The sequence below is a fragment of the Jaculus jaculus genome, chromosome 11 (assembly GCF_020740685.1).
Source record: "Jaculus jaculus isolate mJacJac1 chromosome 11, mJacJac1.mat.Y.cur, whole genome shotgun sequence".
Lineage (NCBI taxonomy): Eukaryota > Metazoa > Chordata > Mammalia > Rodentia > Dipodidae > Jaculus > Jaculus jaculus.
Genome location: NC_059112.1, coordinates 86,448,301 through 86,461,499, shown reverse-complemented (window position 1 = coordinate 86,461,499; position 13,199 = coordinate 86,448,301). Strand labels below are relative to the sequence as shown.

Here is a 13,199-nt window from a genome sequence, read left to right as displayed (position 1 = left end):
AAATTTGTGGGGAAATTGATGGATCTGGAAAGGATTATACTAAATGAGGTAACCCAGGCCCAGAAAGCCAAACAACACATGTTCTCTCTCATATGTGGGTCCCAGCTACAAATGTATAGACTAGTGTGTGGTCTGGCACCAAAAATCAGTAGCAGAGGCCCATAAGCTACAAAAAAGCTAAAAGGGAGGGAGGAGAGGAAAGGTCTTAAGGAGATAGTATTGTATTTATGTCAGTAGAAGAACAGATTACAGGGAGGGGAAAGGCCTAAGAGAGGTCAAGGGAAGCAATTGCATAAGAGAAAGGTGGGGGGAGGGTGTCAATCAAGATATTCTGCAGAAGACATATGAAAATCTACTTTTTCAAATAATGGCACATCCAGAACCCATAGATTGTTACTAGAAAATTTTCATTGCCAGGGATGGGATACCTTCCAGTGAGTTGTTGGCCAAGAAGGGCCCTGTTGCCTCTAAAACATTATAGGCTATTCTCAATGCCCTTGGTTTCCCATGAGAAAGAGATGGTAAGACCCTGTTGATGAAGACATCACATGCCTGAGAGGCAAAGTCATTGAGAAATCAAGCTGATGCTGAGAAGAAAGTCTTCTCCCTGTGGACCAGCCAACTGAAAGCTGGGAAAAGCTGCACTGTATGCAGTCCTATGTGAGACAGAAGTCATCAGCGGTGAAAACAGTGGACACTGGAAACCTCAAATTTGGCCAGACAAGCCAAATGACTGAATGAGTGCTAGGTGGCATGTCTGCTCTGGGGTAAACCAATTGCTCTCTATTTGGACTGAAAGCCTACTTTATGGGAGGGAATACAGGCCTGGTACTGAAAACCTAATCAACAGCCTACAGCAGGGGAAGCCATGAGCCTTAGGGGTATAAAGCTTGCTCTTGTATGGATAAATGCATATATTACTCTCACCAAATTGCCCTGAAAGCAATACACTTAATATTCATACTCATATATTAATGCTACTCTGACTTCTGGTTAGAGAAGCTTCTTTTATCAAATGGTGATTACCACTGGAATGACTCAAAAGGCAACACAGTGATGAGAAGAAGGGACAGAGGAGTGTCCAGTACTGAAATATCTCTATCACACCCACCAAGGCTCAGGATCCATTGTGGAAGAGGTAGCAGAAAGAATGTAAGTCCAAAGGAAGGGTACCACTCCATACATGCAACTGTCTAGACAGAATTTGGCCTCAACATCTAGGACCTCATAGTGCCTAGTGATACCCACACAAGACTCTCATAATAGGAGAAAAAGATGATGACATCAAATTAAAAGAGAGACCAATGGAGAGAGGGAGGGGATATGATGGAGAGCAGAGTTATGAAGGGGAAAGTGGGGAAAGGAAGGGGAGGGGATGAAAATACCATGGTTTGTTGTCTCTAAATATAGAACTTGTCTTTATGTATGTTAAAAAAGAGAAAAAAAAACTCTGTTAAATTATTTAAAATGTGAGAAATGATTGATATATTAGTTGTGAAAAATCATAAATGTATGTATTTATAAATCATTTCATTGAAAAACAAAGACACGTTTTCTTTGTTTTCAAGACAGGCACTTACTCTGTAGTTCAGGCTAACTTGAAACTCACAATCTCCTTCTCTCAATCTCCCTCATGTTAGAATTATAGGCATGAGCCACATCTAGTTTCATGCTTTCTAAAATGTATTCAATTTATTTATTGCTGTATTGCTTTCCTCATGGGCTTACAATGTTGTTGAAGGAATGGGACATATACAAAATTTGCTAAAACATGAATCTGGGGTAAGAAATTCAAAAGTAACCATTTATTCACCCATCTCCCACACACATATCACAATTGTAGAATTCATAATGGAATTCCAAATTTAATTTTTTCAAATAAATTGATACCTGCATACCTTCTCCATAACAGATAGTAATAATTCCTATTTTTTCAAACTATATCTGGAAAAGAGTTCAAGGTAAAGAATGAAGGAACACGGCAAATTACTTTTAAATGTACTAATTAATAAAACAGAACAAAAGTGAGTATGGGGCCATAGACCTATAATTTCAACACTCAGAATATGGAAGCAGGAGGAGAGTAAAAAGTTGGAGGCCAGCTTAGTTTACACAGAGTTCCAGGCCAGCCAGGGATACATAGAAATACTTTGTATAAAATTACTATAATAATAATTCCAAAACAAGATAAAACTTTTCGACAACAGTTCATTCACTGAAATGCTTATAGATTATTTAATGCACAAATAACTGAACAAATACAAGAAATGAAATAAATATATAGAGAAAAGGAACATTGCATAACTATTTTTCCAGAAAAGTGGTTCATCTTACCTCTATTACCAGTTGTTGAAGGGATGGGGATGCTACAGAGTACAGACTGGAGTTGCCTCGTATGGGACTATGGAGGCTCACATAAGCTACAGCATTTTTCTGCAGAACACTTTTGAAATTCTGAAATAATAAGCATAAAAGGGTCTGTCTTTAGCATAATAAAAAATAAAAGTTTGTGCTTCATTAGTTAAGTATTATAAGCAATTTAAATTTGAATAGTTGATTTCAGTATTGCTTTAAAGACAATTCCATATTGGTTAGTAACATTGACTGGGTTTAAAGGATCATTTTACATATGGGTGCTGAGTGGTCAGATCTATCATATGATAAAATACTTTAAAACATGTCTGACAAAAGTCAAATATTAAAAGCAAAGTTTCTAAAAAGGAGAGAAAACATGCAGCTACAGAATACAAAATTGGGGGTCCTATCTATGGTACTAAACAATTTTGTGATTGCCTTGCATGGTGGTGCACGCCTTTAACCCCAGCACTCGGGAGGCAGAGGTAGGAGGATCACTTTGAGATCGAGGCCACCCTGAGACTACATAATGAATTCCAGGTCAGACTGGGCTAGTGTGAGACCCTACCTCAAAAACAACAAACAAACATAGAATTTTATGATCACTGAATTACAGAAGAGAGAAGGATGAATTTCCACAATTAATGATAGAAGTCTTTTACTTTGAAGCAGTAAGCTACTTATTTATTTATTAATTGATTGATTATATGAGACCATATATATATACATATATATAAATATAAATATAAATATATATATCTTGAACATTCAATAGTTGTTTTAGGATTTGTTCTTTAATCTTGAAACTGAATAGTTGGAATAGAAGTTCAAGAGCTTCATTCAGTGGTCAAAGTTTTCTGCATGACAGGTAAAACAAGTTCATTAAAGCAATGGAATTTCTTCATTTAACATCATTCTCTTAAAATAGGCCTTCTTACCATCCATCTGCATGCATAGTAATTCAATATACAGTTTATGAATCTTGCTGAATTTATACCATAAACATTTTCTCATCTTTAAGACCTGCCTTCCCTCAACTTTTTTCAATCCTATTTTATTTTTTGTATCTTTTATTTTCCTTTGTGACTCAGTTAATATTTTATCTTTTTTGAGGACTTAAAAAATGTAACAAGAGAGTTTCTCACTTAATATTCTTTTTCTGCAAAGCTGACACTGAAAAAAATAAGAATAACAAATGGTTTCTTAGTCACAACCTCATAGAATGTTTTTGAGATTGCACATGTATATTTAGTTTGCTTTATTCAAAGTATCATAAAAGTCAATAAAGTATGTTATAGTTTACAGCGATCACATTGTTGTTAATATAGCATCAACATAAATCTCAATTGTCACATTCCACTCAAAACAGTATGCGTCTGAGATACTAAAAGCATCAGAGAGAGGCATTTGAAGCTTAAACACTGAAACTGTGTTTGAACCATGCCCCACGGCAGGATCCATTTTATTAGCACACAAGCTTCCTAAGGTATTTAGGTAGATAGATCTGAAAGAAGGGGTAGGGAGATAGGGGCCGACTGCTGGAGCACAGAAAAATAGAAAAGCAACCATTGTTTGATTCCAACCTCCATACTGATAAAATATAAGCTGAGTTAGAACATAACAAACAGGTCCTTTCTTTTCCAGCATCTATCAAACTATCCCCTGGGAATAAGTACAACAATTAGGAAAACAGTATGATGAGTGAGATCAGGGTGCACAGGTCTGACAAGAGGTTTCAACCATACACGCACAACTCACTCTGGTCTAATTCTAACTATTCTTCTCTCTTATAAGTACTCCCAGCAATTATCAGAAATGAGGACCTTTTAAGAAGGCTATTATTTTTCTTTATTTTCAATCGTTTTTCATTGTATGCTTTAGAGAATAAAAGAAAAACATTTTAAGTAATATATGGTTTTTACCTCTCCCCACTCATATGAGCCAATATTGCCCAAAATTGTTCCTCCCCATGAGCAGAAAACAATAGTACGGTCTGGTCTCCATCCTTTCTTTACTCTCAGCATCAAGGCTTGGATAAAAGCTGTGATAATTGCAGTACTACTGGCCCATTCTTGTCCATGATAAGTGTATCCAGCTTGATGGCGGCTACCCACTATGATATACCGGTCTGAAAACAGAAGGAAACAAGAGACATTTAAACAAAATGCAGACCTCAACAATAAATGCAATGACATTTACATAATCCTATCGCACCAATAAGTAACCATCAAGCAAAATTGTTCTAATAATTAATACTATTTTAGTATTCCCCCCGTCTTGATTTGTACATCTGTGCATATCAAAGCAAAGACAGCTGCTAAGCTCCACTATGAATCTGAATCTTAGATCCATATTACTGTCCTTTGCAGCATGAATATTAATTAATCTTGTACACAAATATGCCACAATGAAACACTTATCTAACATTTTTTTCCAGAGCTAAGCATGTTGCTTAGTAAATACTAATGAGTTACTAACACATTCAATGACCTATACTTACTGAAAGTGTGTTAGTTCTGTATTAATTTGTAATAAATTAGTTATTCAAAGGTTTAACTAGAGACTCAACTTAATAGTTTTAACACTTCTCCATTCTTTTAAGAAAAATATATTCCATTTACTTCAAGACATGCAAATACTTAAAAATTTTACATTCTGAGTACTGTGTTTCCTGTTGTCATCCAAACATCATTAAAAGTTCTCTTAGGAAGTTCACCAGCACATGGATGTGACCTGTTCACTATGCCTGACCAAATGTTAGCAGTAATAAGATGAGCTAAAATTATTCCTCCAGGGATCCCTCTGCTTTCATTGCCACTGTTATAATAACAGACGTCAGTTTAATGGAACACACAGCTCCATACATCCATGTAAGTTTTCTCAGTTTTTCACTAGTAGGTGTTCTATACTTAATGATTATGTGTGCAGGCTCAGAAGACAAGTGACCTAGGATCCAGACCATTATATTTCCCGGCATGTGCAGCCATGAAAAATGTATTTAAATTCTCTATGCCTTTAATCCCATATGCAAATACAAACAGGATATACATCACCACTGATTTTTAAGTAAGCTACTGTATGTAAAGCCTTTGAATATCTGACACAAATTTCATCCTATATTTATATGGAATAAATGAGTCAGCCTTTGACTTCATGACATCAGAAAACCTGCTATAGGAACTATCAGGGTGCTGTATTATTCAGTTTGCCACACCCATTTTGAGCCAACAATGGATCTGATCTGTCAGCATTTTATTAAGATTAAGTTAATAGGATGTGAACCCTGCATAATGTCAAAAGCTTGGAAATATTTTCAGGCATCTCCTAGAAATCTTTGAGTTCTACTTGAGATTATCTGTATCCTAGATAAACCATACCAAAAAATAATAATAATACTAATTGATGACTGCTTTTTTCATCATCACATAAGAAAATCAGGTGAGCAAACAAAAAATTTTTTCATAGAATTCAAACTAAGAAACTTTGATTAGTTGTAAATACTATACCACGAAGAATGCTTATGATAAAACTGCTTTTCAAAAACACCTTCTCTAGTAAAACGGATTTCCTTTACCTTAATTCCAGTAAAATTTAGTACAAAAGTTGTTTTTTTATTAAACCACTGAGTTACAAATGGAACAGTGATGATATATATTCTGTTTCAGTTAGAAAGACATCAGATGGAAGTTCATTGAAATGGTTAAAATGCTACAGTAAAAATTTTCAAGTTCATTTGTATCTTTTGTCCAAGATTATTGTGACGAGATGTCTTCGCAATATTGCCATTATAATAAATACTTTTTATGAAAAATTTCATAATTGGCTGGCAAGAAGTGGGAAGGAAATAAAACAATTGCAAAAGCCTCTGGCTCAACAATTAAGGCTGATTTCACTAATGCCATCAGTGAGAATAGTTCTTGGAGAACTTGAATATGTGTTCCAGTCATATCAGCAGAAGTGGTGTGAACTTAGTTAAGCATACTGCACCTCACACTGTGCAATCAGGCCCATTAGACAGTGGTTTGTAGTTCAGCCTTTTGATGTGTTCAGGAGTGCTGCTAATTAGTCCCTTAATTGATACATGCATGGTCAATTTTTATTTTTTAGTTTATGTAATAGTATCTAAAGATTGTATCACCAGTGCATAATATGGTACAAAATTAGTTAAAAATCTAATAAGGTAATCAGGTAATCATGTTAATTAAGAACTTATAAAATCTAAAAACATTGCAACATTAGACAGAACTATAATGTATCAAGAACGGAAAAGATACTAATATTGAGCCGGGCGTGGTGGCACACACCTCTAATTCCAGCATTTGGGAGGCAGAGGTAGGAGGATTGTTGTGAGTTCAAGGCAACCCTGAGACTACATAGTCTACATAGCTCAGGACAGCCTGAGCAAGAGTGAGACCCTACCTTGGAAAAACAAAACAAAACAAAAGATACTAATATTGAAAGTTATTATGGGAGTCCAAATCTTTCATTTTTTCTTAAAAAAAATATATTAAAGACTAACAGTCTGGGTTTACTTCCCCAGTGCCCATATGAAGCCAGATGCACAAAGTTGCCAATGCATTTGGAGCTTGTTTGTAGTGGCTAATAAAATAATTATACCAATAACAAAGCATTTTCTATAAGATGGTTTTCTTAATGAAATTAAAACTTCAGTGTTGTTACACTGGGTAAAAATAAATAAATAAATAAAAAGAACAATGGGTTTTGAAACATATGTCTAACAAATCTTAACTCTGTTTTTTGTCTCCTTTTCCTGATCCCCTACTTAGACTCTTCAAGAGTATTTTTGAAGAGATATGGTATGAAAGATAAGACATACTTCATGGTTCCATGTCAATCTACTCCTTGACTGCTATAAATTCCTGATGTCTTATAGAGAATTTAACTATGTTCTGAAATTTATGTAGAAAATATCTTGATGAAGTGTTATATCAAGTATAGATTATACATACTTAAGCTACTTACCTGGAGATGTCAAGCCTGTTACATAGCCAACAACATTAGTAATCGTTTTGAATTTTGTAACTGTCTGAACTTGCACACTGACAGTTCTTGTTTCTGGAAAATAAATGAAAATGCTTCTTTATTTTTAATCTTTTGTATAGTTTTCAAAAGAATAAAAGTTTTTATCTACTAACATCAACAAAAAAAATCCACATAATTTGTTTTTGTCACAGAACTTATGCTATTCTTTTTGCCAAACATTTATTCAATATTTTGAACAAACTCTTTTTAGATATTTGTTATGCATTGATGACCAAGATACCATTGCTGATTTCCTAGACCAGAAAATCCATACAAAGACAATGCAAACTGCCACATTCAATGTAACAAGGGTTCAACATGAGAGCACACAGTAAACCTCTGGGAATTGTTAATATTTTCCAAAAGAGAGAAAAAAGCAAACACAATTCTGCTTACATTAATAATGTGTGGAACATGCACCAGGCATGGGGGTGTGTGCTTTTAATCCCAGCATTTACTCTGGAGACTGAGGTAGGAGGATTGCTGTGAATTCATGGCCAGCTTCCAGGTGAGCCTGGACTAGAGCAAGACTCAAACCTCAAAAAACAAAAACAAACAAAGAAACAAACAAACAAAAAGACTACATGAAATGTGGGCCGGGGATATGGTTCAGTAGCTAAAGGTGCTTGCTTAGAAAAGCCTGATGACCTGGGTTCAATTCCTTAGCCCCCATGAAAAGCCAGATGCAAAAAGTAGTACATGTATCTGGAATTCCTTTACAGGAGCAGGCAGTCCTGGAGTACCATTCTCTTCCCCAGCCCCTCTCTGTCTCTCTCTCTCCCTCCCTCCCCTTTCTCACTTAAATTAATTAATTACTCTTTCCTGCATTAGTATTTTGAAAACTAAATCAAAGGATTCTCAAATTAATAGGATAAGATTCTTTAAAAAATTGAATTGATACTTTAATTTAATTTTTTAGAGACAAAGAGAGGAGAGAAAAAGAGAGAGGGAGGGATGGAGAGAGAGAGATAGAGAGAGAGAGAGAGAGAGAGAGAGAGAGAGAGAGAGAGAGAGAGAGAATGGTCAAGCCAGGACCTCAAGCCACTGCAAATGAACTCCAGATACATATGACACCATGTACATCTGGTTTAAGTGGGACATGAATAATTGAATCTGGTCCTTAGCTTTAATCCCTGTACTTGGGAGGCAGAGGTAGGAGGATCACCATGAGCTGGAGGTCACCCTCAGACTACATAGTGAATTCCAGTTCAGCCTTGGCTAGAGTGAGACCATACCTCAAAAAAAAAAAAAAAAAAAAAAAAAAGTTCATCATGCAATAGGTATCTTCCCACATCAGAGTCTACTCCCACTTATGAACATAGGTCCCTTACAAATCCCCATTAACTTCTCTGCCTCTTTGAGATTTTTACCTGTGATTGATATTAAAGCAATTTTTCAAATAATATCAAGGTACTGTCAAGGTGTTGACATAGGTTACTATTGTATTTGATGGGTCCCAGAAAGCCTGATTTAACCCAGGATTTTCAAAGGATGTTCAAAAGCAGTGGAAGTAACCCCCTCAGTAGAGGGTGGCTATTAGAAGGTGGGGAATTCCAAGTAATTGGCAGATCCTCAACTCACTCCAGACTGTTAGATGAAAATGGTAATCATGGTTGTCTTGTCCTTAAATACTAGAACTTAAAACTAACAAGTTAAATGGAAAACCACTGACTTTATTTCATTAAAATTAGAATTTACACAAGACTAAAATGATGCCCTGAGAAAGCTGTGTTCCTTGTTTCACATTATAGAAAATTAGCATAAAATATCACATGGTAATTTTAGTTTAGATGGCATGATGTTTTGGAAATTTGTTTGCAAATTAATCATTTGCTTTTCCAAGCAGTTTGAAGTCTACAGAAAATATCAGAAGAATATAGAAAGAGTACAAACATTCTCCTTTTCCCCCTGTCTCCCATTCTTACAATAGTGTGGAATATTAGTTACAACCAATGACCCACTATTCACAATTTACACTGGAGGTGTGTCTGTGTTTGTATGCTATGGCTTATAAGTGGTGAAATGTATCCATCACTATATTACCACAGAGAACAGTTTTACTGTTATAAAAATCCCCTGGGTTTTCTAATCACATTGATAAAATATCACAATATGCACAGTATACAATTTTGAATATGGTAGCCATTCTCACCCACACACCAATATCCTTGAATCTCCTTGATCCTTGCAACCCCAAGGGAGATATGCTCTACTATCATTATTCATTGAATAAGATACAAAGGGGGAAGAAATGAAGCTCATCTGTGTTCATATAGACACTATTGGTTTTTAAATTTATTTATTTGAGAGCAACAGAGAGAGAGAAAGAGGCAGAGAGAGAGAAAGAATGGGCACGCCAGGGTCTCCAGCCACTGAAAACGAATCCAGATGCTTGTGCCCCCTTGGGCATCTGGCTAACGTGGGTCCTGGGGAATCGAACCTTGAACCGGGGTCCTTACGCTACACAGGCAAGCGCTTAACCACTAAGCCATTTCTCCAGCCCCATATAGACACTATTTTTATTGAGTGACACACTTTTGTACTGAAGTTGCTTTACATTTTTATTACAATGTATTTTTCGTATATATTAATATACTCAAGTAGGAAGAAATACAGCACATAATGATGATACAGCAACACTTATCTTACTGATCTTCTTTCATCAATTCCATTTCATAATACTCAAATAAATACTATCTTACACATTTCATTCTAGTTGTCACATTTTAAACAGTGTCGTGTGGCAAAGGATGTTTTAAAAATATGATTTATTTATTTATTTATTTAGAGAGTGGTAGAGAGGGAGAAGAGAGAATATGCGCAGAGGGCCTCCATGCACTACAATGAAGTGCAGATGCATGTACCACCTTGTGCATCTGGCTCACATGGGTCCTGTGGAATCTAACCAGGGTCATCTGGCTTTGCAGGAAAGCTCCTTAACCACTAAACCATATTCTCTGGCCCACAAAGAATATGTTTCAATCCACACACACATGTCACACAGAAAATCTGTAGCTGATAATAAACATGCCTATTCCACTCGAGAAAATGTAAATAAACTGCAACTCAGTATTTAATTTGTGACACTCCAATGGGCATGGAAATCTCATTATTCTTTTACATGGTTACTATTGAGGTTCAATATTTTTTCAATTGAAACTACATCATCAATTTTTCTTTGTCCATTTTTTTAAGTAATTGGCCTTCACCATTTTAATATATTTTATTTACTTGTTCATTGGAAAGAAAGAAGCAGAGAGAGAGACAGAGTGAGAGAGAGAGAGAAAGAGAGAGAGAGAGAATGGATATGTCAGGACCTCCAGACACTGCAAACAAGCTACAGATGTGTTACCTTGTGCATCTGGTTTACGTGGGACCTAGAGAATGGAACCTGGGTCCTTAGACTTTTCAGGCAAAAGCCTTAACCTCTAAGCCATCTCTCCAGCCCTTCTGTGTCTGTTTTTGACAATCATTTTATCATTTTATTTCTATAATGGTTCTTCCTTATGCATTAATTCCTCATTTATGTGTATGTATGTGTATGTATGTATGTATGTATGTATGTATGTATGTATGTATGTAATATTTTTCAGTTTCTTTACATTCAAAAATATGTCATATGCTTAAAAAATAAAGAGTCAAATATATTAAGATTTTCCTATATTATTTGTTGGAGGGAGGGATGTCTCCTTTGGTTTGGCTTGTTAATGATTGTGCAATTCTGCTGACACGAAATACAAATGTTCTTCAAGTGCCTAAAACATTGAAACTGAATTTTCAAACTGATGTTTGATGTGGTCAGACGATGTTAAATTTGGCATGCAAATTGGTCTCTGCACTTGATTTCTCCCATGTAATTTACTCAATGATTCATCCTTATTCTCCATGAAGCAGCTATCATATGACAATTTCTAATGTACATAGTATGTATTTTTAACTTTAGTACTGAATTTCACTTTACAGGGTCATTTTGCATTTTTTTTTTCAAGGTAGGGACTAAATATAGTTCAGGCCGACCTGGAAATCACTCTTTGACCCAGGTTGGCCTTGAACTCATTAGCAACCCTCTTCTCCCAGATTTTCAAATACTTGGACTCTTCCTTTCGTAAATATCATGTCATTATCATCATCATGAAAATATAGTAATTGCTTAATTTGGGGGCACTGGTGAGTTTCTTTCTCATATGAACTTTTATACTAACTTTTTATGATTATGGAAAGACATTTAAGGATTTCATTAGGAAATTATCTTCACTCTTTAGTATGTGGACATGGTATATACTCCTTTTGTGTTGCCTTTTTATTTTTTTTTTTCTACAACTGTCTTACACAGCTATTATCAAGCTATTCTTCTAACTTCTCACCTATTTTTACCAAACATATTTATAACAATTTTTGTTGCAGACAAGAATACTACTTCTTTTTCTATTTTGTTTTTATACGTTGCCTTCCTATTAATTTCCTATGTGATCTATAGGGTTTTTAACTTTAAAAATTATTTTAATTAAAGATAATTACTGACTTAAAACCAATCATTTTGATTATTTACTTTATATCTTTAGAGTTTTGCTTCCTGCTCTTAACCTATTATTTTACCTGTGACTGCTGGTGCAGAGTGAAATGGGAGCAATTGTAATGTTTGTTGGTTTTGGTATTTTATTCTTCACTTGATAAAGAATGTTTCTAAGACTTTATCTTAAAAAAAAACTACTTGATATATGTTTCTGGGAAATTCCTTTTATCAAATTAAGAAAATCACTTTTATTCTTATTTTGCTAAGAGGTTTTCCCATAAGTGTATGTTGAATCATCTACTGATATTCATTTACTGAGATATCTGTAAGATTTGGGGATTTAACAGTGTTTACAAATGCATGCTTTTCTGGAACAAGCCCTACTTAGTCAAGAGATGTGATTTGTACTTGGTAATATGTGTATACACACACACACACACACACACACACACACACATATGTAATATGTACATATCTGTGTTTTGTTGATAAATTTATATTTACTTTGTTCTAGATTAGTTTAGATATCTGGACTATACATTCTCCCAAATATTTTAGGTTTCTTACTTTCTTCCCTAGGTTCTTTTCCTTATATTATTTTATTTATTTATTTGACAGAGATAAAGAGGGAGAGGGAGAGAGAATGAAAATGGGTGTTCCGGGGCCTCCAGCCACTGCAAACAAACTCCTGACACTTGCAGCACCTTGTGCACCTAGCTTACATTGTTCCCAGGGTATCAAACTGAGGTCCTTTGGCTTTGTAAGCAAGCACACCAACTTCTATACCATATCTCCAGCCCCTTACCTAGGTTCTTTAAAAATTAATAAAAATGGGGATTATATATTTTACCAAAATGTGATAGGATTAAAAAATAAAACTTGTTTGTTTTCCTTTATTGTCATATCCTATATTTTATTATTTCTTAAATTTTACCTGAACAAACCCTTCTATTTTCTAATTTTCAAATTTATATATACATATAATTTTCTCATTACTTTTAACCTAACTTATATATATACATCTAAGACATTTTTTATGTACTTGTAATACATTAATGTTTATCCATATTAGTTTTTTCAGATAACTCACTTGTGTTATAGTCAGTTTCATGTTGCTGAACTTCCAAACAGACAGTTTATGGGATAAAGGGATTTCTTTCAAACTTAGAGATGCAGGGACATTCCATCAGTAGTGGAAGAAGTTGCTTCCATACATCCAAGCAGAGAGAAACAACTAAAAGCCATCAAGCAGCAGAAGAAGCAGCTAGAACTCAACAGCAAGCAGCAA

General features: G+C 35.0%; 1 protein-coding gene across 3 annotated transcripts in view; it reads right to left on the bottom strand.

The window, feature by feature from the left end:
* The window catches only part of Naaladl2 (N-acetylated alpha-linked acidic dipeptidase like 2), a 1,016,062-nt gene that overhangs the window by 371,342 nt on the left and 631,521 nt on the right, over positions 1-13,199 (bottom strand). For all 3 annotated transcript variants that reach the window (XM_045130167.1, XM_045130166.1, XM_004652077.2), the window contains 3 exons: positions 7,339-7,431; positions 4,278-4,483; positions 2,335-2,454 (listed from right to left, as the gene is read on the bottom strand). In XM_045130167.1, the coding sequence (XP_044986102.1) occupies positions 2,335-2,454; positions 4,278-4,483; positions 7,339-7,431 (419 nt within the window). The remainder of the gene's footprint in view (positions 1-2,334; positions 2,455-4,277; positions 4,484-7,338; positions 7,432-13,199) is intronic.